The 27,497-nt window shown below is 41.2% G+C and overlaps 2 protein-coding genes across 11 annotated transcripts; one reads left to right on the forward strand and one right to left on the reverse strand.

Moving 5' to 3' along the window:
- The first annotated feature begins 365 nt into the window (after positions 1 to 365).
- Positions 366 to 14,827, forward strand: miga1 (mitoguardin 1). 3 transcript variants are annotated; one of them, XM_083782168.1, is made up of 16 exons: positions 366 to 581; positions 1,789 to 1,961; positions 3,183 to 3,348; positions 4,027 to 4,151; positions 5,190 to 5,322; positions 5,446 to 5,615; positions 6,386 to 6,512; positions 8,176 to 8,267; positions 9,706 to 9,815; positions 10,014 to 10,086; positions 10,243 to 10,329; positions 10,423 to 10,521; positions 11,887 to 12,021; positions 12,222 to 12,275; positions 12,446 to 12,562; positions 13,133 to 14,827. In XM_083782168.1, exons 2-16 carry the CDS (start codon positions 1,863 to 1,865, stop codon positions 13,349 to 13,351), a joined length of 1,806 nt encoding a protein of 601 aa, XP_083638294.1. In that variant the 5' UTR covers positions 366 to 581; positions 1,789 to 1,862; the 3' UTR covers positions 13,352 to 14,827. The 3 variants fall into 3 exon arrangements, with proteins under 3 accessions (XP_083638294.1, XP_083638295.1, XP_083638293.1); XM_083782169.1 differs by having other exon boundaries at positions 1,796 to 1,961; positions 5,446 to 5,594; XM_083782167.1 differs by having other exon boundaries at positions 367 to 581; positions 1,796 to 1,961.
- Positions 14,828 to 15,085: 258 nt separating this feature from the next.
- fubp1 (far upstream element (FUSE) binding protein 1) lies at positions 15,086 to 26,654 on the reverse strand. Of its 8 annotated transcripts, none has more exons than XM_083782160.1 (20): positions 26,527 to 26,654; positions 25,920 to 26,010; positions 25,346 to 25,381; positions 24,962 to 25,001; positions 24,802 to 24,848; positions 24,441 to 24,512; positions 24,285 to 24,342; positions 24,002 to 24,164; positions 23,601 to 23,699; positions 23,039 to 23,224; positions 22,813 to 22,915; positions 22,290 to 22,532; positions 21,977 to 22,137; positions 21,686 to 21,843; positions 21,275 to 21,402; positions 20,896 to 21,021; positions 20,570 to 20,644; positions 19,830 to 19,892; positions 18,737 to 18,903; positions 15,086 to 18,394 (listed from the first exon to the last, which is right to left on the reverse strand). In XM_083782160.1, the coding sequence occupies exons 1-20, from the start codon at positions 26,614 to 26,616 to the stop codon at positions 18,386 to 18,388; spliced, it is 2,115 nt and encodes a 704-aa protein (XP_083638286.1). In that variant the 5' UTR covers positions 26,617 to 26,654; the 3' UTR covers positions 15,086 to 18,385. The 8 variants fall into 8 exon arrangements, with proteins under 8 accessions (XP_083638286.1, XP_083638285.1, XP_083638292.1 ...); XM_083782159.1 differs by having other exon boundaries at positions 25,887 to 26,010; XM_083782166.1 differs by lacking the exon at positions 20,570 to 20,644 and having other exon boundaries at positions 21,317 to 21,402.
- Between the last annotated feature and the right edge of the window lie 843 nt (positions 26,655 to 27,497).

Here is a 27,497-nt window from a genome sequence, read left to right on the forward strand (position 1 = left end):
CTCCGTCTTCAGCGTATAGTGATTAGTGACGCTCAAAGACAGTTATTGAAGGGATGTTCAGATGTAAGTTCTATGCAGTCGCCTATGCGTACCGGTTTGTTGGTTTATTGATTTTTTTGATGAATTGAACAATGTGGACCCTGTTGTAAACAAGTGTAATGCTTAATTGGGTCGTCCACTCACAGTTAACAGTCTTTGTATTGAGTTTGTGCTTGAAATGTACTGTAATTCTACAAACTTAATAAATATTTCAATCAATCAATCAAAGATTGCGAGGCGTTGTCGTGAGCTTGAACGTCATGTTTCAGGGCTATATAGATCGGCTATTATCACAATTTCTGACTTCTGATTACTCTTGCAAATCATGTATGGACCCCCTCCCCTGACCCACATGTTGAGAACCACCGATCTAGAACACAGAAAAAATAAAAACGTTGCAACACTTTTTACCTATGCCTTTATTCTTTAAATGAGTGTACCGGAAGTTCGTCTGACTTGACGCAGGAAACTGAAATGATGGAGCTCTAGCGTCACCTCTACGCCAGGACAGTGAGCAGAGGCAGTGGACAAGCACGGAAAATGTAATGACTTTGCCCTTTTAATGTGTGTACATAATATAATTTAGAAAGCGCTAGGCAGCTGGTGATTTCTATCATTCTATGTATGTAATGTATGTATGCATCATGCTAATGTTTTGGAATGGATGGTCTTCTTCGCTAACAAGCAAACCCAGAGCTAGTTAATAGCATCAGCCAAGCCTCCAAGCTGTCAGTTATCCAGGTGGTGTTAATGCTAATCTGTTCAACCTAGCTGTCTGGTTAGGGTCTGGAATGCTGCATGTAATGACAAATCCAAATCCACCACCTATTTAGACCTTTACTTGGAATATTTGATGCATAAGATGATATTTTCCATGATACATGTTTATAAGCATAGTATTACAAAAACGAGCATCTTTGTTGCAGAATAACATTCAGTAACATGCTGGGTGATTGAATGTTATTGCATTTGTGCAACAACATAAAACACTGCACAGTGTGTGATACTAGTTGCCTATACCCAACAGAATGTATATTATATATTAATTGCCCATTCCCAGTTGCTAACTAACTTGCTGATTGTTGCAGCCACATTATCTCAAGGTTGTTTTGTATTTTTAGATTATGTATCAAGCACTTTTTAATTTTAATTTCATTTCTATAGAGTTTGTTCAGTAACAGGGGTCTCAACCCTCCAGCTCTTTAGTAGCTAAACAGAAAATACATTTTCAGGTGGGATGGCCGAGAGGGTATCCATTCATCAGCTTCAAATTTATAATGTTTCAGTTATGTCTATTCTTTGTGTCATCACTTCCAATTTCACTCGTTTATCCTGTATCCTGCTATCCTGACCTGAAAATGCATTTTCTCTTAAATAATAATAATACACTTTATTTTAAAGTGAAAACAGTGTTTACAAAAACATCTGACTATAGGGATAATTAACTACATTTACTAAAGAGCTGGGAAGACAGGGAGACCCCTGAATCGATATTTCCAGGCTGTCATCCATTATTCCATCCAGATTGATGCCTCAGTAGAATATATATCAGTAAGTTAGCTAGTCAGATGGCGAGGCAACTTCAAATAGGATAATGACCTGACCTGCTACAACAAGCACTCTGTCATGTAATCTTAACTTGTGTTACTTGGGTTATGTCTTATGTGACATGCATGGCCCTAGGCTATATGACTTAGAACAGGCTCCCAAGGTTAAGCCCTCACATGTCATCGTTGCCATCCTGTATAGCTCGGAGCTCCAGATCAGGATGGTGACGAGGACAGGCGAGTAGCTGGCTGCCAAGTCATGGACATGCTGCCACAATGACACATGAGACACTTGCTAGTTCCCAGTTATCCATCAAGGTGGCTGCCCTGCGAGCGCTGGACCTACCACTGTCTGTCTACAACTCCCTCACACAGGTAAAGGCCTCGACAGAGTCAGTTTTAACTTGCGTTCCGTTGCGTTGCAGGAGGAGGTATAGCTTGGTTGGATTGTGTGAGAATCCAATTGAATTCTTTCAAGTGAGACGGCAGAATCTTTCCCGGCTTTTGTATTTTAGTCTAGACTAGAGAGTAAATTGAATGGGACAGAACGTTTTATAAGTGCAAGATTCTCAGTTGTAAACAAAACACCAGTGCCAGTCTCAGTCTACAAGTTCGTCACGCAGATGAGATGTTGTCTACATGGTTGTAAATCCATCTAAAGACAACACCAAAATAATTGTGTAATTATCTCGCAGATAACCTATTTTAAAGGCTTCAATCTTACAAAAGGTGAGCTTGATTTTATGCGTGCGTGCGTGCAGTGCAGTGTAGGCAGTGTGCTGTCTCTTGTGCAAGTAAGAACTTGGACGCAGATAACAATTACTATTCAATGTGTGTGAATGAATAGAGTATATTCACTCATACAACATACACAATTTGACTGGCAGTGAAGTAGCAAAGAATACTTTCACAAACATACATAAAGTGACAGTGCCAATGTGATAGCCTGTGTTGTGTCACCGACATGTCGACAGGGTTCAGCACCGGTTCAGTGCTTTTTTTGTTTATGTAATATTCTGCCTAATGTAGTATGCACTCAGTCAATATTATTGTTGTTGTCATAGCTCTGCACCCCTACATAATTCATCAGTTGGTGGAAATGTGTGGCAGCATAGTCGTATGTAATGCCCATCATCATTGAATGAAGCTATCTATAGCTGTAGAACTTGGCTTAGTGAGCTGTGTGAAAATGATACTTTGAATTCTAGACAGTACACTGTCTCGCGGTAGGTGTCTACCTAGTCATAGGAAGATTTACTCCACATTTCGCACAGTTCACGCTGGACGTTTTGGCTTTTGAATGGCCTCTGCAGGTAGACAAATATCGTTGTGGGGTCTTATACTGCATATGTACTGTATATACACTAAGACAGCATACTGTGTGTGTGTTTGTGTGTGTGCGTGCGTGTGTGTGTGTGTGTGTGTGTGTGTGTGTGTGTGTGTGTGTGTGTGTGTGTGTGTGTGTGTGTGTGTGTGTGTGTGTGTGTGTGTGTGTGTGTGTGTGTGTGTGTGTGCGCGCATGCGCGCACACGTAATAACATGCTATACATATGTTGCATAATTTTAACTCTGTCTTTTTTACGTGTCTCCTTCTAGGTGAGCCTTAGCACAGATGCCAAGAAGTTAGTGGCTGCCACCGCTCTCGGTGGCATTTCACTTCTCTTCCTCGCCCGCCACTTCCAGAGGCGAAAGGGAAAGAAGAAGTGCCAGTCACCCGAGTGGGAACAGGCCAGCTTTGAATTCCCTCCCATACCGAGGAACGGTAAGGGACTTGGGTCTGGGCAGTGTTACATTGCTGCAATTTGCAAATGGAAGATACTTTTAATCATGTAAAGCTGTTTATGCATCACATTTTGTAGTGCAATTGCAATATTCAGCAAAACAAAAAAAGTCAGTAAGTCACTGTACAAGTTAATCCTCTACCAATAAATGGCAATAACAAGCTGACCTGTTATCTTGATTTTACATCGTAGACTAGTGGTTAGTATATAATATAATCAAAATGACTGGTAGTCAGCCTAGTCCTCTACTAAGCTACCATGTTTAATACAGATCAGGGTATAGATAAACACTATAACTTAGAATTTAGTCATAAGAGTCATATAGAATAGATAAAGGGCATTACATTAAATGGCCTAAAACTATAGATGATGAACTAGCTTTTATGGTTATTAGCATTTGTTCAAACCTGCATTTGTCACATAGAGTATATATCTGATATTATCAAACAATGTAGAAGTAACCTAATGCAGAGCCGTGGTAGTTATAGCAGTAGCAGTAGCATTCAAACAGAAGCAGCAAGAGAATTACTTACACAGCCTTGCTATTGGGCCGATCAGGGCTGCTCATCTGTTGTGTAATCCTGACCCATGCTTGTGTAGTGTGACAGTAAACATATCTCCTGTATGCTATTGCTAGTGTGTTCATCTCTCTCTCTAAGGCACCAACAACAACCGACACAGCTTCACTCTCTCCCTCAACTCCAAGAATGGTGATTCCTGTGATCAGCTCCCCAACAGAGGACCCTACAGCAAACTGTCTGGTTCCTTACAGAGCCTGACCTCGGTAAGTACACATGGTTGGTGGCTGGGGGGGGACAAAAATGTAGTACATATATACCGGTAGTTGCACTTGTGTAAATGGGCTCTGTATTAGAGGTGAGCTAAATGCCTTATTGTAAGCTAGATGTGATTCATCATTGGTACTATAGCGTACGTTTTAAACAGACTCAATATTCTAGTAATGGGTCAAGATGGGATCACACTCACTGTATGTAAAAATAGCTTCAACCAATACTTTTCATGGTTCGTTTTAAGCCCCATTGCCCCGGCTGTCCACCTCTGAACAGCGCTCAGCAAATTGGTCTCCGGTTCCAACTCCAATGTTGCGGATTTACCCCCTTTACCCCCAATGTGTCCAATGTGTGAGGTTGCATCATAGGGCACAAAGATGATAAGGGCCTGATAGTTTGGCTTTGGAAATGGTGTTTGAAATACCTTTTAGCGATGCTACACTAAACACTGCACACTGCTGCATTTTTCAGATTCTTTGCTGCGTTTTCCTCCGTCCAGTCTGCAAGGTCCTTTACCTGAGCTTTCCTGACACAGTAAACCACACCAATGTGGTACACTGCAAAAGATAAATATCACTTTACTCGAGTTTAACTGGATAATGTACACTAATAATAATTAATAATACAGGTAAAAGCAGTGTGAATAACATTCAACTACATTCAAAACTGAGACATGCTTTTTGCCTGTTGCTGCTGTTCTGTGAAGTCTGTCCCAATTATTACATCATCTTTTGATCCCAACTGCATAATCGTTTCCTTGTTGAGAATGTCTTTACATTTAAAAAAGATAGTGGAAATCGACAAGCTTTGTGAGCAATTATTAAATGTCAGTCAATTCTTAATTTGTATATTAAAATTATCTTTCCTATCTGCCCTATGCAATTTGTATTTACGAAGCCTAAATTAAATTGTATTTATATATTCCGATGTTCAATGCCAAAATCACAACTAAATAATCGCTCATTTGTTGTATGACAATGAATTGCCTTAGCGTGTACCTCTATCTTCCATCCTCCCTCATCTCCTCCCAGGTGAAGAGCATTCACTCAGCCAGTAGCTGCACGTGCGCTAATGAATCCAGTTGTTGGGACCGATCACTGGACGATGACATCTGCAGCGTGGTCAGCATACCTGTGACCACGCCAGAAAACCTGTACCTTATGGGTGAGGAAAGAAAACATACCATCAGTGAACACATGCATATGAATGGAAGACATTGTGGGATCACTGGGGATGAAAGCCTTTTCAGCACAGGACTCATAGAAAGGTGTGTGCGTGTGCGTGCAGGTATGGAGCTGTTTGAGGAGGCTCTGAGGCGATGGGAGCAGGCTTTGACGTTCAGGAGCAAACAGACTGATGATGAGGCCATCCCACCCTCACCGTGTGCTTCAGTCAAAATGGCAGCTGGAGACGCCATTGCCGAGCAGAGCATGGAGGTTGGCACATGCACATCAGGTGTATGTAAATGAAAAGATCTTAAAGTCATACTATGTAACCTTTTCAATTTAACTAAAGTTAGTTTTGGTACTGGTGTATTTTGTCACACGAACCATTCCATATGAATGTGCTCTAGACAGCTTCTCTAAACAGTAACACAAACGGTAACACTAGTGAATTATTGTAATTACAGTTCTGACAGACAACAGATCTACAGATGTGTTGGATATTACACAGTGTGACTTAACAAATTAAATTCATTGTATATATTGAGTGCTTAACAATTTACATCACAGCTTGAGTATCAGTGGAAATTTGTGCAGAATTTGTGCAGAATTTTATATAGTCACTGGCTGTATATTATTGCCACACTGTCAAAGCAAGCACAATTATGGTAGGATATATAAGATGGGTCAGACTTTTAGAAGCATTTAGATGCACTTTAATAACATATGAAACGCAGATATATGTGCTTGGGAACAGTCTAAATTTGAGACCCCTATGAATACCATCCATAACTATTACTAGCCTGTCTCTGTGAACTCAATATCAGTGGTTCTCAACTTGGGGTCCAAAGTGTACAAAAGGAACCAAATGGACATGGGTGCATTTGGTTCCATTCCATACACACTTATTAAAGTAAGACTGAAGAATTTACTATAGATGCTTGGGGGTCCCACAGATAAATGGGTGCCTATGGCCTGCCCTAGTGCATATCAAACTGGGGGTGAAATGATATAGTTTGAGAATCACTTACATAATGGTGGAACATGGCTGTCCTTTTTTCTAGGACATGGTCAGTCCCGAGTTCATCCACAAGCTGGAGTCTCTACTGGAGAAGGCCTACCGTCTCCAGGAGGACTTTGAAGAAGCACTGGACACCTCAGAGTCGTCCTCATCACACAGCAACCGACAGGGTCAGTCAGACTCACTATATATTATCTTTACTGTCGGGCAGAAACCTTGTGACTCCATATTTCATCTTTTTGTTTTTAATAAAAGGGACCTTTTCTTTGTTTTTCAAAGATACCCTTTGTTTGAAAAACAAAGAAAAGGATCCGCACACTGTCGGAAACTTGCAACTTGCTCTTTATTAATTCGATGCTTCGGTCGTTAGACCTTCATCAGGACAGACAATCAACAATTTTCTTTGTTTTTCAAAGATACCCTTTTATTATATGCACCTTTGTCCTACGCACCTGTCACCAGCCTTTTTCTATAATACCTTTACTCTATTTTATACTTCCTCGCATGACAGTGTCATCCAAAAGTAACGAAAATAGCTCTACAAGCTCACAAGTTGCAATACGTAAGCTTGTAGATCTGTTTTTTAATTTTTGGCATAAATGTTTGTGCAGTTGCATAGATTTTATCTGAGAGCTTTTTTCTGTAACAACTTGCGTTGAAAGTTAACAGGCCATAGTAGGAGTCTGGTTTCTTTTTTTTTTTTTTTTTATGTTCTGTTTATTCATTTTTTTTTTTTACAAAATAGAAGTAAATTCAGAAATAAAAACAGAGTGACAAATACAAAAATAAACTAAAACACACAATAACAAAACACAAACTCCAAATCAAGACAACAAAAGAACATTCAAAGCACAACATAACAATAAAAACAATATATAAAAAATGAAATAAAAACTCCAATATAGTCAATATTCATAGGTCATGGTCACAAACATCATCCAGACAAGACAGGTTGGGCTGTCAGGCGACAGTTATACAGGTTCAAACGGGGGCACAAGTGTAAGGCAGTCAACATGATAGAAAAGGCACTCCAATTTAGTCAATATACAAAGCAGATCTCGTTCACAAACATCATCCAGGCAAGACAGGTTGGCAAGTCAGGCGACAGTTAATCAGGTTCAATCAGGTTCAATCGGGGGCACAAGTGTAAGGCGGTCAACATGAGACAGAAAAGGCTGCCATGTTTTACTGAATTTGGAGATTGAGCCACGCAATGTATATTAAATTTTTTCCAATTTTAAAAAGGAGTCTGGTTTCTAATACAATTCCACAGTTTGTCCTGCTGTTCCACCATCTGTTGTCCTTTTGACCTGAAGGAGAACGAGAGTATAAAAACGAGTGGTACGTCCTGTATGTACCTACGATTCTATTTATAATTCCTCAATGCCAGGGGCAGTGCTTAACGCTGGATGTTATCTTTCTTGTACACACAAGACAGATAACAACAGGTTTTAAGCACCACCTCTGGCAGTCAGGAAGAATGCAATACAACTACGGTTTCTTCAATTTCACTCCTGTTTGCATCCCACACATCTGCTGGCTATTGAATAGACAAGCCCGGGAGACTTTTATCAAAGTGTTTCAAAGGTCCACAACATTGAAGAATACATACATTACAATAAGCAGAAGGTTGTAACCATAGGTCAACAGCATAATATGAAACAAAACGCAAGGTGTTAAATGGCCCTAACAAGGCATGTATCTATTCAAATAATATTCCAACTTCAGCAGATGTTACCAGATAAGATAGACATGTCAACCAGAGAGGACCTAGAGGACACCTACCTGAGAGACGGCTTCTGTAAGGATGTTATTTGTTGTTCCCTCTACCAGATAATATGACAGATATGTCAGCCAGAGAGGACGCCTGTATGAGAGACAGCATGAGCATCGCCTCCACTGACTCCTTTGTGACTGCTGCTGAGGTAAGACAATCATCTGTCACACATTATTATTATTATTTTAAGAACTGGGGATGAATTAATAAAAGATTGTTTGTCTTTTTAATTTGACCACTAATATACTTAAATGGAAATGTTTCTTTTCTTTATAAAAAACAAATGAAAATTATGATACTGCCTACGTAATCTCAGCTGTAGGAACTGAAGCTTGGTAACAGCAGGGGGCTTGATACAGGCCTAGTTCTACCCGTGCATAAACAGCTCTGCTCTAATTTACTCACAACGTCCCTATTCCGTCTTGTGATCTTGTATCGGCTATGTTTGTCAACTGGAGGTCCGTCTGTGTAACTAGTGCTATGGTGTTAAATGAAGGATTCATGGGTTTTACTTTTGATACATATTTATTTAAGAATCACTGATCTTCAATGATTTATTGAGAATGAAGGAAGGTTGGATCAAATGAACCCCAACTGTGTGTTCTCTGTATGTTGTAGCACTGATTACGCAGGGTAAGTTCTTGCCAGTAGAACTGGGTCAGTTATCTATAATTAGACCGTTTAACATTCCTCCATCATTGTACTGTATATAGCCTGGTTTAACCACCCCCTCTCCTTAAAGGACAACTTTAGCTTTTTTCAACCAAGGTTCATGTTTTAGGTTGTTATTAGAGAAAGTAAAAGATGGACGTAAATTTTGTTTCATTTGCTGCTTTCTTTCATTTTAGCGATTTTAGCTACTTAACTGACAGGAGGGTGGGGGCATTCGAACATGGGGCTAAATATGTATTTTTTTACAAAATGTTATAGCGATTTATTTTTTATTATTTACTATAGTCCATCTAGACCCTATAAAATTACATCTGGCCATGAAAGATCACGGGATCTATTGATTGTCATGGAGGAGGTGACAAACTGACATATTGAGCCTACAACTGCTCACGGTTGGAAAAGCCTGGGGAAGCGAGGTTAGCTCAAGGCGACTAAGGGTTTAGTAGAGCCAGAGCTCTGTGGAACAGGACGTTTCAGGTTTAGACACGAGGACTTGTGACCTGCTTAATATGCTTAACCATGATTACGACTTACTTTATTAACTTCACACGGGGGATTAACAGAAAACATTTACCTACCTAACTACTGATGTAATCCATCAAGTGAAAGCACAAACAAAACATGAGTTTAACCACTTATTTCATACTTTGGCTATTCACAAATAGTAGATCTACAAGCTCACACAATGTGATGCGACGCATTGTGAGCTTATAGATCTAATATTGTAGAAAAGTTCTGTACACAAATCTTCTCTTATGGGGTTCTTTGGCACCTCATCTTTTCACATGGGGATCCATGACCGTGACATGGAAATCCTTGAGAACCACTGGTCTAGTCTCTATGAGGGTCCTCAATCCTCACTGCATGGCACCCAGTTTCCTATACCTACAGCATGCTGTCCCTTTGTGTCACAGCTATCAGAGCACAGAGAGCTAAGGAGTTCCAGTGCTGTGGCCATTTACCCCTTCTACGAAGAGGCACTGCAGATGGCAGAGGACGGTAACATCTCCTGTAGGGTGATACGGTAGGATTACCTGCTTCATCCGATTGTGTGTGGCAGTATGTTCCCTTACATTTATTCAGATTTCATCACGTTTGTGCTTCTAATTCTTATGTCGATGAATATCTTCTCCAAATCCTAGGTGGAATGGGTGTTGTTATGCAGAGAACCTACATCATGTCAATTATTTATTATAATTGTTATATACCTTTTCAATGACAGAACAGAGACGCTTGAATGTGTTGGGGACATGGACTTCTTGGCTAAGTTGCATTGTGTACGGCAGGCGTGTCAGGTATGGCTCATGCCTTAGCATGTGGAGTAAAGATAAACATGAACTCACTATTACTCTAAGCCTAATATATGCTTCGGTATAAAGTGTCAAGAGACACTTTTTCATGAAGCATAAATAAGACTTGAGGCTATAAAATATGTCTTGTTTTTCCTACAGCTCATTTTGTACGAGACGACGACCAGGACGTTTCTGGCTGAAACAGGAAAGAAAATCTTGTCTTCTATAATTGTTAAAGCAAGAAAGGCAAGACTGAACCTGCAAAAGTTCTACATCCATTTCACACACATCAAATTTAACTGATCAAACAAAAGACTCTTTTTCTTTTTTGTCTGCCAGAACCCGATAAGATTTGAGGAAGTGTTTGAAGAGATGATTTCCTTCCTGGAACAAACAGAACACTGGGAAAACACTGAAGTAGAACTCGCCACACATGGGGTGAGATTCCATTTATTATAGATATGGTACACACAATAGTAAACACTAAGGCCCTCATTTATCAACGCGGTGTACACCCACATTTGGGTGTACACCTTGTGTACACCTGGTGTACACCTTGTGTACACCAGGTGTACACCCATAACCCCGTTGATAAATGAGGGCCTAACACTGACAGTGTGCACACAAACACTGTTCATAGGAACTCCATAGCCAACTGGCTTGGCTAAGGAGTTCCTATGAACTTTCTTCATAAGAACCTGTTTCTTACAAACGTTTCCTCAAGTGTGTCAGAATATGTTGTTCATAATTCAGAGAGCTCAGTAGAGTTGCAAAGATACAACTGTTTGTATCTTTCCTCATAAACATACCACAGAAAACACTACACAAGAGAAACATTGTCAACAAGTCATGTAATCTTCACAATTTCAAGCTGGAAGGAATATGTAGCAAGGATGTTTGACTAATTAATTCCCCTCACATAGTGTACATACACACTTTACTGTTTCAACCATTGGGCATGCAAAGAGCAAAGTGAACGAAAACAAGTATCATAGACGTGGCCTTGACAATTCGATAATTATTTAACATCTGGGGCACAACTATTGAAAAGTGGGACATGAGAATATCAGTCATAGCTTTGAGTAGCCTACAGTAGTGCTGTACTAAGCAGATGTGTGCATTACTCACCCTAGGGCGTTCTCAGTCAACATGTCATGTTAAAGGGCCACTTCACCCCTTTTGCAACCAGATCTTATTTTAATGATGTTTGGGAGACAAGAAACACTTGTCTCCCAAGTGTCCACTGGGCTCACTTAAAAAAAAATTGTGCATTTATATAGGGCCTTTATCCAAGGCGCTTTACAGAGATTGTGCATTACATTCACCCATTCACACACACATTCATACACCGATGGCAGCGGAAACCATGCAAGGCACCAACTAGCACATCGGGAGCAATTAGGGGTTCAGTGTCTTGCTCAAGGACACTTCGACAGTAACTCTGGGGGAGCCCGGGTTCGAACTGGCAACCTTACGGTTACCATCCAGGCACTCTACCCCTGAGCCACCGCCGCCCTGGACTACAATTCCCATAATGCTTTGGTCCACTGCTCCTCCTTGTGGATAGGGGGAGGGCTGTCTTACTGAGACAACATGTAGTCCAGGAAATAAGTGACCCCAGTGTCCATGACATCATGGACACTTTGAAATACTGAAATATCTAAAAACACATATTACCCACATAAAAACCCCAGGAAAGTGTTTGTCTCCTAAACTACAAACAAAATAGGATCTGGTTGCAAAAGGGGTGAAGTGGCCCTTCAGGGTTCATTCCAACTCAACCTGGCTATTCCTCCTGGCTAGGTCAAACACCTCAACTTCTACGACATTGTGCTGGACTTCATCCTGATGGACTCATTTGATGACCTGGAGAACCCTCCTGTCTCCATCCAGAATGTTCTCAACAACCGCTGGCTCAACAGCTCCTTCAAGGAGACGGTGAGTAGACAACGAGAAACATACAGTAGTTTAATGCAGTGCTTCTCAAACAAGAGTACCAAAGTCCCCATAAGAGAATATTTGAGCTGTTATATACCGTATTCAAATATTTATATTTATAATTTTAGATATAATAAAATAGGGGGTTAGATAATAAAATAGTGTTTAAAGACATTTAATCTGACTCAAATATTTCACAGGCAGTGGCATCTAGTTGCTGGTCAGTCCTGAAGCAGAAGAGACAACACATGAAGGTATTGTACAAGACGGAAAGATATTCATGTATCCCGTAATTCCAAATTCTGCATCCTACATTTACACTGGCAACTTAGATCAACTTTGTGTATCCGGTTAAAATATAATCATACAATCCTAATGTGACAGCTTGCTAACTCCCTGCATGCCACTTTCGGTTTCGCCCCAGGTGTCTGATGGTTTCACAGCCCATTTCTATGCAGTGTGTGAACATATCAGCCCAGTCCTGGCCTGGGGCTTCCTCGGACCCAAGAGCTCCTTGCATGACTTCTGCTGTTTCTTCAAGGTCAGTTAACCGTTGATAATAATGGCATGGGCCCAGGCCGTAGCGTAACGGTCTGGGCACCGGACTGGTGATCCAGTCGCGGTGTGCCGCGGGTTCGACTCCCGAACCCGACACAGCCTTTACCGCATGTCATCCCCCCATCTCTCTCCCGTTTCCTGTCAGCCTACTATCTGTCCCTTAAAAAATCAATAAAAGGCGTAAGCCGCAAAAAAATATCTTAAAAAAAAAAAAGATAATAATGGCATGAAATGGATTCAGCCTGTTAGTTCCTTTTTGTGTATAATAGTTTCTCCACCAAAACAATGAGAAATGAAATGTCATTGCATCGCCTCTGTTTGGCCAACATTTTGATGGAGTCACCCGTCATTAATAGGGAGTGTGGCCATAATGTGTATTGCAGTTGATGACAAAACAATACACCTACAATTACACATTAGTGGGTGTATTGTATGTCCAGTTCCGGACATTCAAGTAGACAGTGTTGAAGTGTCTCCAATTAAACTATTGCGATATGACACACCAACAGTAATTGCTTTGCTTCATCATGGTGCATGTATGACTTGCCTGCAGGATCAGGTGTTGTCCTTCCTGAAGGACATCTTTGACATGGAAAAAGTTCGATATTCCACAGTGGAGAGCTTGGCAGAGGACATGCTCCATCTACTGCACCGGCACTCTGAGCTGCTGCTGGCCTACCTGGGGACTGACTCCCTGCCACACCTCAACGGATGTGCCTCTCCACAGGTACAGCTGGTGCCCAACACCCTCCTGGAGGCCACCACGCAGTGAGACTGAGAGATGCAACAGATCTCGGGACGAATTAGTTTGCAAATGACTGGCGCTTTTTGTAAACACCAAATGGATGGGGCTCGACCCGTTACATTTCTGTGAATGTCAAGATAATCACTGACTTCGAATTTAACTTATCCATGTTTCATTTTTTTTCTCATAAATTACTACCCTACTTCATCATACAACAGTGGCAGTGTCACACAAAAGCATCATTTGTGTCACAGGGGAAAAAAGCTAAAACGCCAATCTAATATGCATTTTTAACTAGAATTCTGAAAGTGAAGTGGTTGAGGTTTTTTTTTAACCAATGAAAAATATGAACACAAGGTTTTCGCCCAATAGCAACGATGCTTTTGAGACTGACAATTTATGTAACACCTTCGGAATAATACTTAATCTGCGAACCCTGGTGCTACAGGCATTTTAGAACAGTTGCTTGCAACTACTATTTAACTCTGGTGTGCTTCCACAGGAGCTAATTGGGGGGGGGGGGGAGAAAGCCCATCATAACTCATCTTATTGTTCCCATGTTGGACCAATTAAATAATCTGTCTCTCATCTGCCTTTCGCTACATAACATGATCCTCTAAGGTGTGACCTCCTCCGCAGTACATGTCTTCTCATGGTGCCATGGCAACTCCTTAATGTTAAGTACCACTTTATAATGGTCTCATTGTAGTGTATGAAGTAAAGGGTCTGCATTTATACAGCGCCTTTATCTAAAGCGCTTTCATGTGTCACATTTACTGTACACACCGGGGGATAGAACCGGAAACCTTCCAGTTCCCAAATGAATACACATTTTTGGTTAACTTTTTCTTATCATACAAATATCTTTTCTTATACTTTCTTTTCATCATGGCACAATTTTATAATTTCTCTTTGATGTGAGCTTCTGTACTTTTTTTTTTGCTATGTGTATTGTAAATAGTCAGATAAAGTGCTGTTTAGGTGTGTGTGGTTGGAGGGGAATCTATTTATTTTAGATAGCAATATATGTATATATAGATTTCTAGACAGTCGAAATTGTCCCTTTGTAATTGCAATAGAAGTTTAGCTTTGTGGTCTGTACTGTGGAGGATCTTGCTTGGACCTCAGGGTTAAAACGTAATGCCAATTAAAGGCAAACCTCCCACAATTTAACCTTTGTGGTCCAAACCCATCTTGAAACAAAGGGAGAATGCGACACGGTCATTCTAGAAATGAACAGTGACCATGGCAAAAAAGAAAGTTTCAAATGGAAGGTTTAATAAGGTTAACCACCATATAACACCAGAGGTTGGACATAAATGCCTTCATATTGGCCTTACGGTCATCCAGCCCACCCACATTCAGAGCTGCTAATTATGCCTTGTATTGAAGTTTTTGGGAAATCCTAAATCAATGTGGTCAACTATGCTTGTATAAGATGGTTCATCTGTATTCTTGATGACGATAGCCAAACACATGAGCAATAAATGGTATCTAAACTCACTTGTTTTCCCAAATTAATTTGTGACTTCCAACAAACTTGCCAGCAGGCACATTAAAGCACCAAAACACTGGTTTATTTTAAAATTTGAAACACATTTGGAATAATTATTAAACTTAAATCTCTTAAGGGGTTTCCCAGCACATTTTTTCAGAAGGGGGCGAAATACTAGGCCATTCTGCCAAACTTGGATGGAGCAAGTGTCAGGTAGTTAGTGGGTGTAATGTATATTAGTGAAATAAAGAGTTGACAATGACAAGTATAAGTTATGTTACAATTTTATTATGGACATGGCAACAATGGGAAAACGGTCAAAACAAATAATAAAACTAATACATTCTTTATTATACACAGCACATGAAACCTTCGTTTACCTCTAAGGCATGCTCCTTATTTTTCTCACTTCTGTTTTGTCTTCTACACCCCTCAATGCGGTCTTTGTCGAAACACTTAGTTCAGAGGGAAAGAACATCTCACACGCAGAGATAATCGACAGCTTCAAACAGTATGTGACCTTTTTAACAAAGTAAAATCTGGATTCAAATAAAACAGTTCCCATTTACTGACAACAGAACTAAGAGTTCTCACATTTAAACCCACAAAGCCCAACAGTACCTGGTCCTCATCCAACTCTCTAAAGCATTGGTTCTATGCAAAAGTCCTAATGACAGTGAGTGGTGAAGGCATTCAAGAGATTCATGAAAAATGAAGACAGTCCATCAGACAACTAACACTATGGCATGGTTAAGAAACAGTCAATCCAAGCTGAAAAACACCCATCTGACCAACACTTTGCGATCATCACAAAATTTGTCATTTGATTGCATTGCTTGGTTTTACCTTAATCACTGGAGCGCTCGAATGGTCTACGTTCACAGCGGAGGGACAGACTCAAAGGATTCCTCCTTTTGGGGACAAACTACCACAGGGCCTGATTTCTATGACCTAAGCTTGCAGCATCCTCCAACACTGTGTGAGAAGTGAAGGCAGCAGTGTTTGAGTAGTAGATTTGCACTGCACTTAAGGGTATATTCACAGGTCTTCACACCATCACAGAAAAGAGCATGTATTTCAATGCTGGACTTGAATAATTGAGCACATTGCTAACCTATGGCAAAAAAAGGCTTGCATTGCATGCATTTGTTTTACCAAAGTCAAAACAGGAGATCGGTAGAGTACTAAAGCATCATTGATATAAACCGACTTTAAAACTTACCATATAAAATATGACTTATATTGAACACTAAGCACATGGGACTAAAAAGAGCTTAACTAACCAAGGCAACAAACAGGTTAACTTATGCAGGTGACGTTCTGAAAACATTGCAATACCTAGTCGAGCTTGGTGTAAAGACAAGTCATAACTCATGTCATACCATGCAATAAATTCATGATCAGAGCACAGATCAGAGCACATTGTCAGGGGTTCAGTTTAAATCCTGCACATCACCGGGCGACAACTAAGCACAGATGCAGCATGGAACTTAAGAAAGAAATACTAAGCATCTTTTGTGTGTATGATATTTGTCATGTCACAGGTCAAACACTTTTGTTTCCTTAGGTTTTGCTTACCTGTGTTACTGCAGCAGAACCTAAGGTGCAAGATCTGGGATGACACTGCAAAGATCAGATATTTCACTGTTTGCCATGAGTTAACAATGCAGCCAGATAATTGACTTCAACTTTGAACAGTGCTCATTCAAATGGCATGTCAGGTGACAGTTAGTTCTCCCATCACTGAGCTAAATCAGAATCACGTCCAACTAACATTCCACATGCTCATAAAGACATCTGAGAACAGGAGAAATCTATACATGCTAGAATGGTGTTTGAGTCAGAAATAATGCAGTACGTCTTTTTCTCTGAGCAACTCCGTTAATTCTGGGGATTAAACAACATTCTGAAAACACATGGTCATCACATCTTAACTGAATGGCACATGGCAAGTCATATGTTCAAACGCGGGGGGAAACATACAGAAACCTTAGATGGGGTCTACCAAGTGTTAGAGTATTCTTACACATCAGGGGCCCTTCGTTCAAAGTTCACAGAAGAACAATCAAACTGGCACTCAATTCCTACCTACAACAAGCTACAATTGAAAACTCAAATAATTCTATACCAGTCAAGAGTACTGCGCCAGAATGCACAATAATGCAGTCAAATGAAGGGGGTGATTGCAACAATCTCAAAAACACATCAAAGCACTTTGCCTCTCCTTTCAAAATGTTATACTTACCCAAATCATAAGGGGGGAAATTGCAATACCATTTTGGCAAGAAAATTCTACATTTTGTATATGCAAGTTCTCAAACATGGAAGAAAATTATTCTTTCTTCAGTGTCACAGTATTGTACTTACAGGATAGGAGGGCTCAACTGGATGGAAGGACTTGCTTTAGCCACCTCCGAACCCTACAAACTTTAACTTCTTATGTTGCATAAACACTAACAGAATGGGCAAGAGCAAAAAAATGTTTGTAATTGTGTTTTATAGTATCAAAAATGTTTTTAAAAAAGCCATCAAATTTATACAACTGGGTTCACTTTCAGACACTTGGGACATGGGGGGGAAGAGAACAGTACTTTTCAATGCAAATGTATATTTCTGTACAGTGGTGTCTTTACATTACTGTCCTGAAAAAGAACAGCACAAAAAAAACTAGAAGTATGCATTGATTTCTTGCAGCCAGGAGGAAGTAGTGAAAACAATATATATACTTTGCTTACCGCTTTTCTAAACTTTCCTGTGAAGGAGGAAGTATCTATCAAAGCAAATACACAGTGCATACTACCCCAAAGACAGCAAACCAGGCGAGATTAAAAGAGTACGCCACATCTCCGCAGTTAACGCACGCGCATAGAACAACCTCTAAGCTTTCTTACAACACATCTGCCTGTTGCTACAGTCAAAGAGCAATGATCAATAAACAGCACATTGAGAAATGGGTATCAAGGAAATCCATTGGTCTGAACCACTCAGAATCATTGCACGCATATAACGCATGTATCTAACATAACCAGGAGCTGTATAGACAGTTGGAGAGAGAGACAGGACAGAGCAACTTTGAGTCAGTAAATTTTCACATAACTAAAAACAATGAGGGCCTGCACTTGAAAATGTTCTTCAAAACATCCCATGGTAAAAAAGAAATAAACGAGAAAAAAACAACATGTCATTTCAACCCCTTCTCTACTGCCCCAACTTACCAACACAGAGGTTTCATTTTGTTTTATTGCAAAAACACAACAGGCAATATTCATTTTAAAAACTGAGATGATTTACATATAATGACTACAGTTAATAAACATGAGTACTAACCACAGTGTATGTAGATAACAGGGCTGGAATGACCATATGTATAATTACCTCACTAAAAACAAAGCATTTGTACAAGGAAAAAAGAAAAAAAGGAGGACGTGTTCGCTGGGTAATTCGCCATCTATGTGAAACACTTTCAAACCAAGGAAATTAAGATCTTCATCAAGGCGTCTGCATCCATACATTAAACAAAGGATTTTGTTTCGACAATGTAGCATTTACTTTATGTCCACTTCACATTACTGGCCCTGTGCAGAAGAAATACATAGAAGATACATGGCATGTTAACAGCAGAAACAGTGGACTCAGCTTCCCAAAAATTTAAATAAACGCCTGCGTGAAAAGGGGGAGGAAACAATGTTATTAAATTTGCTTTGCTGCCATTGCTTTGCCTCTGCTGCCCTGCAAAACCTGAGGATAGAAGGGTTAAGGCAATGTCAAGACGAAAAGAAAAATAAAAAAGCACTGGGAGTTTGAAGCAGGGTTGGGTGGGGTGGGGGTAGGAGAACATAAAAAAAAAAAAAAAAAACATACAGAAGAGGAGGCAGAAAGACGGATGCAGGGAGGACAGGTTCTTAGCAGGGGTGTACCTGGGGTGCTTGTGGTTGGCCGCCCATGGCTTGAGGGCTGCCTGTGCCGTAGTAAGCGGCCTGCTGGCGGTAGTACTCTGCCCAGGCAGCGCTGTAGTCTTGCTGGGCTCCGGGCTGGGCGGCAGTCGCTGCTGCTGCTGCTGCAGTGGCCTGAGGGGCAGCTTGTCCTGGAAACACCAAATACAATCTTCTCAGTATTGTCTCCTAGGCATGTGTCTCACTTGATGCTGGCTAGTGGATTAATACATTTCATACTTTCATTACTAGCCATTTACTTAACAATGCTAAAAAAATTGTCTTTAATTTTGCATTATTGCAGTAGAGTTATTAAGTTGATGTTAACAACACTATGTACATTTGAGCAGCCTCATTACATTTTAAGACGGTTGGAAGAGACTACCAAACCAAAACTTTGTGGAACATGAATTTAAAATGAACTTCTGTAATATGAGAGGGTGAACGAACCAGCCACTAATGCTTTAGGTGGCAGGACAGAATCCTTCTGCTTTGCTTTGGGGCAGCTGTGTGCAGACAACTCTACTGTAAAAAGAGCTGCAAGGGGAACACAGCTGCCCATATAACAGCATTAACCTTGGTTGATGGCCATTAACACCATTAACCTCAGTTGCTGCCAATAACGGTTGTTCTCAAGTAGTTTTGCATTGGAGCCCTAAATTGCATCGATTGCTTAGCTGGGACTCATTCTGTTAAACATTAGTCGCCAAGTAAAAATGATGTCCGATGGCACTCAATTTAAAGACACTGGGAAAACGCAAGAAACAGCGGTAGTTAGTGGTTGTAAACAGAACTGCATCTTGTTTTCCCACATCACTACAACTGACAGTCGTTTTAATTTGGGTACATTACCGACAAAACTGAAGAGCGTTTACATTCTGCTACAATAGGTAGAAGTTAATGTTATTGTATGAATTATCCTTTCAGACTATTGGATAAGAAAATCCAATTGATACCTGGTGTTTGACCAACACCAACTGCATTATATATATAACTACAGGAAAGAAATCATGTGTAACTAAAGAATGTCCCTAAAGAACTGTCTACAAGGCAAGTCACTACATTTTATAGACCCTACCTTGTTTCTTATAATACTCTTCCCAGGCTTTAGTGTAGTCCTGGGGCTGCTGGCTCTGTTGACCTAGAAAGATATGGTATTTGTTTAACCAACAGACCACCGACACCCATCACCCCCCTACTCTAATTTTGCATACAAAACAAAATCCCAACAATTACAATACAATTGACCTTTGCATTTCATATTACTACACCCTTCCTTTTAACAAATGTAATTCAATTCTAATCATGTAATAACAGCAGTTAACCCGTGTCCACCTGGAAGGTCTTTTAGCTAGCCGTGCTAAAAACATCCATGAGAGAAAAATGTTGGTTAGGGTTCTTATTGGTAAATTGTTTCTTAAAATAGTTACATTTAATGATCAACCTTATTAGACACTCAACAGCATGTCAGACATTTAGAGCAAAATTCATTACTAGGCAACCAAGAGAAGTTCCTGTTGGACATGCAATCTAACACAAATATCACATGATCAAGTGGTGGCCATAAGTGAGGACAGAGCCCTACGGTAGTCCATTCGATAAACTACTCTTTGACTGAAGGAAAAGGTCTTGTTTCTTTACATCTGTGTGTATGGAGTTGAACAGAATAAACAGCATGGGCTGGAATGCCGAACAACAGGGGATCCAGCCAACGACACCTCCAATTTTCTCCCAGGAATAAGTTATGTGGCCCATAGCTGTTTAAACTGCCTTAAGTTTTGGTAATAAGTATAGTACGCTTAAGCTACATAGATATACCCGTTTTCTTGTAATATTCCTCCCAAGCCTTGGTGTAATCTGCCCCTCCACTCTGGCCTGGAGCCTGCGGGTCACCTGTTAAAGATGGTACAATATGATTGGTAACCATTCTCCTTTTCTTTTTTTAAAGAAAAAAAACCTAAGACCACCTGCCAGGATTAGCTAAAGGGGAAAACTGACCACCAAATAGAAAGAGGGGTGTTTTTATATTTTTATTTCCTCTAAGGAGATGCATACTAAATGCATACTACGCTGCTCTATGCTCACTGAAGAGACTTTGTTTCCTCAAGGAAAAATGTAGCCCGTTGTGTAAAGCGGAGCGTTACCTTGGCCGTTAGTCTGCGCTGTGCCAGGCGCTCCGCCGGTGGGCGTCATGGGAGCCTGAGGCTGCCCACCGTACTGAGAATAGTAGGCAGCCCAAGCTGCTGCGTTAGCGTCAGCTGCCGCCTTATCTGTAGACAAAAGAAAGCTTTATACATAAGGGGGGAAATAGACAAGTCATATAGCTCTGCCCTGAGGAATATTGACCAAATGGTCAATTTGACATTTCCAATTGGAGTTGTGGTTACCGCCAGCTTTATTATAGATTCCAGGCTTGAGGCACGTTGGTAGAGTCCCTTTGTTCTATATTTTATGTCTATATGTATATATTTGCCATTTGTACTAATGTTTAAAACTATAGCAGTCTGTGAAGTGGTAACTCACTGGGATCTGGTTGGCCTTGCAGTGTATGAAGTGGTAACTCACTGGGATCTGGTTGGCCTTGCTGCTGCCAGTGTCCTGGGAAGCCATTGCCCCATCCCTGAGGTTGATAGGGTGCAGGTCCCGGACCACTGGAGGAGGAAAAGACAGTCAGTAGGGTTTGTGATTTTAACAACGATTTGATTTTTTTAACCCATTTAGACCTCCTAAAACCTAACTTAAAGTTTTCTGAAAACCTTCAAATTCGTACTAAATAATGTTGCTATACGAGACACATGTGTATGTGACACAGCCGGCATTAAAGGAAAAACAACATATAGGTAGCACCAGGTCTAAATGGGTTTAAAGCTCAAGGCTTAAGATGACAAGACAACCTCATAGTTTCAATTCCCCCTGATGGCCAGTTGTACTTACTGTGGTCCAGGAGGTCCCTGGTTGTATGGACCAGGGTTGTATGGGCCCATGGGGGCTCCAGGTGGGCCAGGTGGTCCTGGTCCAGGCCCATGGGGTCCTGGACCGCCATGGGGTCCTCCGGGTGGGCCGTGGGGGCCTCCCATTGGAGAGACGGGACCCTAAGAGGAAGAAGAACATACAAAACATGAAGATCAAAGAATACATACGTAATATTTTCTGCAACGCATGACTGCTGCAACATTTTCTTAAACATAAACCACTAGACGATCCATTTGTTTAAACATCTCTCACCCCAATTTTCTCCTCCACCAGTTGCCTGGCATAGTCGATCTGTTGTGGGGAGCCACGCACAGTGAACATCTTGATGTTGGGGTCCGCATTGGGGGGTGGGTTTCTCTGCAATTCAATCCTGGCCCCAGACTGCTGGCTGATTCCTTTGATTGTCTCACCACCTGGATGGAATTAAAAACAGACTATTAGGAAACGCACACAACCTAATTAGATGGATTATTAACAGTCAATGACAAACAAGTAGACAGCTCTGTGGCCTTGGAATTATGACTACTAGTTTCGTATTTTTGGTGGTGAAATAGCAGCCACGTGCCTTTTCCAATGATGAGACCGGTTTTCATGGTTGGGACGGTGAAGGTGAACTCTTGCAGACCACCAGGAGGACCCATGTTCCAGTTGCCCTGTCCGCGACCCCTGCCTCTGCCGCCCCCATGGCCACCCGGAGGTCCGCCTTGTTGGACACTCCTCAACAGGTCAGTGATGATCTCTGCTGCGTGCTGGGCCTGCTCTGGAGGACCCATGATCTGGGCTATCCTCTCTGGTGTGCTGCCGTCGTCTGCGTTAAGGGAATAGGAGGATTAATCGTCAACCCTCACGCCTGAAAGCATTAGAAAAATCACACCTTTGTGAAGTGAGGGGCACTCTTATCGTGACGTAAAATAGACACTATGACTCCAAATTCTCCATTCATTGTCATTTGTCAATAGGAATTTTATGTTTGTTTAAGACTAGTAACAGAAAGCTGGATGTAGGAGGGGCTCAAAATTATCAGGGAAAGTATTTGTTCCAATTATACAGATTCAGGAAGGCACTTGCAACAGTCAGCATTCACTCACCCTGCTTGAACTGGATCCTAACACCCGTATCACTTTGAATTTTCTTGATCATCTCTCCGTTCCTGCCAATTACAATTCCCACGGCAAACCTAGGGACGGGAACCTGGATGGGGGCGGCGTACAATCAGTCTCTCGCTGGAAATAAATATATCTGCTGATGGAAATGTATTAAGATGAGATAAACCTTTAAATTCAGGCGTCCCTCAGAATAAAAGATTGTACTTACTTCCACTCTACTTACATCTAAGCTATCCCCTCCTCCTCCTCCTCCATTTCCACCTCCTCCTCCTCCTCCTCCCCCTCCTCCTCCACCACCTCCGCCTCCGCCTCCTCCCATCCTGGAGCCGTACTCTCCCCTCTGCTCCCTGAAGCCCTGGTCTCTGATCAACTCCATCACCATCTCTTTGGCTTGCTGGATGGACAAGGGCCAAAATTGATTAATGACACTAGGGATAATTATAGTGTGGTATGTTAATCACAGAAGTTTCAGGTTTAGTCCAGGGGTGGAAAAATCAGAGGACAACAGCCTACAGAAATGTATAATCCGGGCCCAGGCCGTAGCGTAACGGTCTGGGCACCGGACTGGTAATCCAGTCGCGGTGTGCCACGGGTTCGACTCCCGGACCCGACACGGCCTTTACCGCATGTCATCCCCCCATCTCTCTCCCGTTTCCTGTCAGCCTACTTTCTATCCCTTAAAAAATCAATAAAGGCGTAAGCCGCAAAAAAATCTTAAAAAAAAAAAAAAAAAAAAAAAAGAAATGTATAATCCGGGTGAAGATGCCCACCTGAACTTTAAAGGGTTCGCCTGAAATCCGGAGAGGTTTGTCTGCGCCTGTGTTCTGAGGCCCTTCTTGGATCATGACCATCTTCACTCCAGCTCGTTCCTGGTGGTTCAAGTTAGTGAAAAATCATCAATACAATGTCTACTGACATGTGAACCAGAGAGACTGCATGCAAGTGAAAAACAGAATTAACATTTTCAAGACCACTCTGTACCCCTCAAACACAACAAGATAAGATTAGTGTGCTATGGTGAAACACTGGAACACGAGTGTAAAGGTCCTTGTCGACTGGACGTGTGACGAGAGAACAGCCAAAAAAATGTAGCTAAAAATCAGAAAAACGCAGCAGGGTCCTTAATTGTGAATTCATAATTAAGTTCGCAATGGGCAGACGGTGTGCTCACCTGAAGGCTTTTAATGGTCTCCCCTCCCTTCCCAATGACCAGACCAGCTTTGGAAGCAGGGACCATGACCTCCTGGACAGACATGCCTGGGCCATCATTGTGGTGGAACGCTGGTGACGGTCGTCCCTTCTCAACAATCTCTGAAAGCAGCCTCTTTGCGGCCCTATTTAAGATTTAAAGAAAAAAGGGTCAGCAAACCTCGTCAATCTGTGACTTGTCTTGTAACTTGTTGCAGGGCTTGTTTATAGGGGAAAGGAACACATGGAAGTGGCTGATAACTTACATGATGGCGTCTTGATTTCCTGTTAATGTAACAGACCGGTCTGGCATTCCTCCGCTATCTAAAAAGCAAAAACAGAAGAGTTGATGCACATGTCTTGTTGTATAGGTTTTACATTAAGTTATAATAATGTCCAACAGTTAAAACATCAACACTTACCTGGGGCAATCTGTATTTTGCATCCAGACTCCTGCTGCATGCGGGAAATTTGCTCGCCCCCTCTTCCAATAACTGAAGCAAAAACAAAAACACAGTTACATTGTATACACAATAAAATAAGCACTTTGTCTACGCGTGTTTAACCCATTGATGCCTGAGGCCGAATCTGGGAACGCCTTCTAGGGCCTGACCTAAGGTTTCTGAAAACCTTCAAATTCTGATGATTTTTTTAAAAATAGTTATGTTGCTACATGTATAGCAATAGCTGATGAGACACAGAGAGCGCGCCGGCATCAAGGGTAGAACAACGTATACGTTGCACCAGGCGTCAATGGGTTAAAGAACAGGAGAGTCAACTCACTAAATCCAACCATTCCATCAGGGACCTTGAACTCCTCTGATATTGACCTAAAAAAAACAAGAAAGTAATGATATATTAATGATTTGGCATTGTATTTTTTTAGCCATATGTTGACTCACAACAACGAATCTAATCATGATATAGGAATTAGAATACATACCGTGGCGCACCACCCATTCCCCCCATGGCAGCTGAAAAAGCTGTAAACAAAGGAAACCACATGAATAAAGCAATAGTCCTGGGAATACAAAAAAATGGTTTACTACTACACTACAAATTGGACTATTTGTTTCATAAAAGGATGGATATGTCGCACTCAAGTCTCCAGTAATACTACGGGGAAAATTGCCATAGTTTCCTGACAAAACACTATTTCTTCTCTATATTATGCTGCCGTTTGCCATTTCTCATGCATTATTTTACTTGCACCAAGAAGGTTAATTAAGGCGGGTTGTGGTTATGCAAATGTCAGGGACATCAACATGCAAGGCAACTTGGCCTCCATTTAAAAAATACCAATTAATAACTAATTTTTAATACTCACGGTCACTAGGAGCTACTTTCTTAGTCTCTGGTTGGTCTGAAAAGATGAGAAAGAGACTTCATAAACACCAGTTCTAAGTACCCATTACTCTACTAACGTGCCAGTCCCATTCTAAAACATGCTATTTTCGTGGACTACAATGCTTAGTGCAAAGCAACATGGTTGTTTGCAACGTGATTGCAGCACAGAATTACATATTTATTTTAAACACACTTCAATCCATTCAGACACAGCAGCACACAAAGTACATAACACAAGCACAAGTTGTGTGCAAAAACCAACCATCAACATTCATATACAGTAAGCTCATCAGTGGTTTTATTATCCGTTTGCAAACCTGAGACTGTACTAGAGCCAGGTGGGCCCATATGGATCCATTTGGTTCCTAGTTAAGTGAACATTAAGGACTTTACTGTATGAAGTACACACACAGCAAATTAATAATGCATTATGTATTTAAAAATTATACTACCTCGGATGTTTACATATACAGTTAAGTAATGGATGGGGCTTTGCAATGAATGCATTTTGGGCCACTGACCTATATTGTGGTTAGGCATGGGAAAATACCCACCAGCATCTTCTAAAGGCCTCTTCTGGCCTCCGAAGCCAAAATCATTCTGGTTCGGTGCTGCCACGCCATCGCCTCCTATCTTGGCTGCGATCTAGAAAAAACAAAAACACCCGACGACACTTTAAAACAAAACCTGGCTAGATGTTTTAATGTATATTGTAAAATAGTCACATCATCGTCAACACTATACGCATAGTTGTGGCCTAACGCCTAGGCCCGGAAGTGTGACTATGAGCCAACAAAGGAACCTCAAGATTAGCCACCAAGCTAGCTCACATACATTCGTGGATATGCGTTTAACTTACACAAATGCCCAATTACGACTCATACCTTTATTCCAACCGTTCATTAATAACCGCACTGTCTTTTCAAATACAAACGCCAAGAATAAATGTGCGCTTTCCGCATAAAATCGTGCGAAGCCACTATTATAGCATTGTCACTGTGGCGTAGCCGTGGTTAAGATGGAGACAGGTTCCCGCTGGCTCGGTTATTTAAGGACATTAACAAAATCACAAAAAACGTCAACAAAACCAATCTATCTCGATCCCATTCCATTCCCAGTGCGATACCGCCAGCGAAAGCGAGCGATCAAAGCCATTATTACCTGTCGTGCCCGTTGCAATGCGTCTTTAAAAGCGTCGTTCATTCCTCCGGCTGAATTCGACGGGGGAGCCACGTTCGAGTAGTCAGCCATATCTCTGCTCTAGCCTCTGTGCCTTGAGCTCGTGTCCGGGAGAACAAGATGGCTGTTTTCATTCATGTGGGAATCTCGCGCACAACACACAGCACGAGCACGCCTCGCGATATCTCACACAATACACAACGTCCGGTGTGCGAGTGCTGGTTGGCGGGAGACTGATGACGTCAGAATGTAGGCTGGCGTGCGTGGTTTCATGTCACGATGACAATGTATGTGTATGCAAATGCAAAGAAACTAAAGACCGACCCCCATCTGAAAATGTTTTATATTTGTTGTTAAAATATTCCACATTCTTTATATTTTGTCAAGATTTATTTTAAAATAGCAGACAAGCTCACAAGCTTGCAGATCTGCAAATCTTCAAACAGCTGATGTTAAAGTGGTTACCATATACTGCTTTTGATGGTAACTCACAGACAGACAGACATAACAGACCTTTAGGTATACTGATCCCAAATATAATTAATTGGTAATCTATCTGCATATATAGGCTAGCCTACTGTCTCATGCACACGTAAAATGAAGATAATACAATCATTAGTTCAAAACAGACTTTAATGATGAACGGGGAGGGGGAAGCAGACTGGCATTTTTCAACTTAACAATGATGTTTTACAGTGGTTTTCAACAATAAATGGGCGAGTGGTATTCTTTTCAACCAGTGGTCCTTGAGGAGGTTCCAGGCGGTCCCCAGCTAAATGATTGAGGACCAGCTAAATGATTGAGAGTTGGTCAGCAAACCCTTCATTAGATCTTTAACTCTAGGTCCATTTGGACACACAGTATGTAGAATAATTATCTCTCCTAATGGTACCAACATCAATACAGCATGACAAGAAAACATTCTTTAGTTTTGTGTCTGAGAGGCTAATAAG

Source organism: Protomyctophum parallelum, assembly GCF_964188405.1.
Source record: "Protomyctophum parallelum genome assembly, chromosome: 14".
Classification (NCBI taxonomy): domain Eukaryota; kingdom Metazoa; phylum Chordata; class Actinopteri; order Myctophiformes; family Myctophidae; genus Protomyctophum; species Protomyctophum parallelum.

What these genes read in the sequence shown, in the direction of transcription:
- fubp1 (XM_083782159.1), bottom strand. Translation starts at nt 26,616, where the DNA reads ATGGCTGACTACTCGAACGTGGCTCCCCCGTCGAATTCAGCCGGAGGA. An exon ending in CAGGGACCTCCTGGACCACA is followed by an intron (nt 21,403 to 21,685) that starts GTAAGTACAACT and finishes TTCCTCCTCCAG; the next exon opens with TGGTCCGGGACCTGCACCCT. An exon ending in GCAAGGCCAACCAGATCCCA is followed by an intron (nt 21,022 to 21,274) that starts GTGAGTTACCAC and finishes TTTTGTCTACAG; the next exon opens with ATAAGGCGGCAGCTGACGCT.
- miga1 (XM_083782168.1), top strand. Translation starts at nt 1,863, where the DNA reads ATGACACATGAGACACTTGCTAGTTCCCAGTTATCCATCAAGGTGGCT. An exon ending in CCCTCCCATACCGAGGAACG is followed by an intron (nt 3,349 to 4,026) that starts GTAAGGGACTTG and finishes TCTCTCTCTAAG; the next exon opens with GCACCAACAACAACCGACAC. An exon ending in ACAGCTCCTTCAAGGAGACG is followed by an intron (nt 12,022 to 12,221) that starts GTGAGTAGACAA and finishes AATATTTCACAG; the next exon opens with GCAGTGGCATCTAGTTGCTG.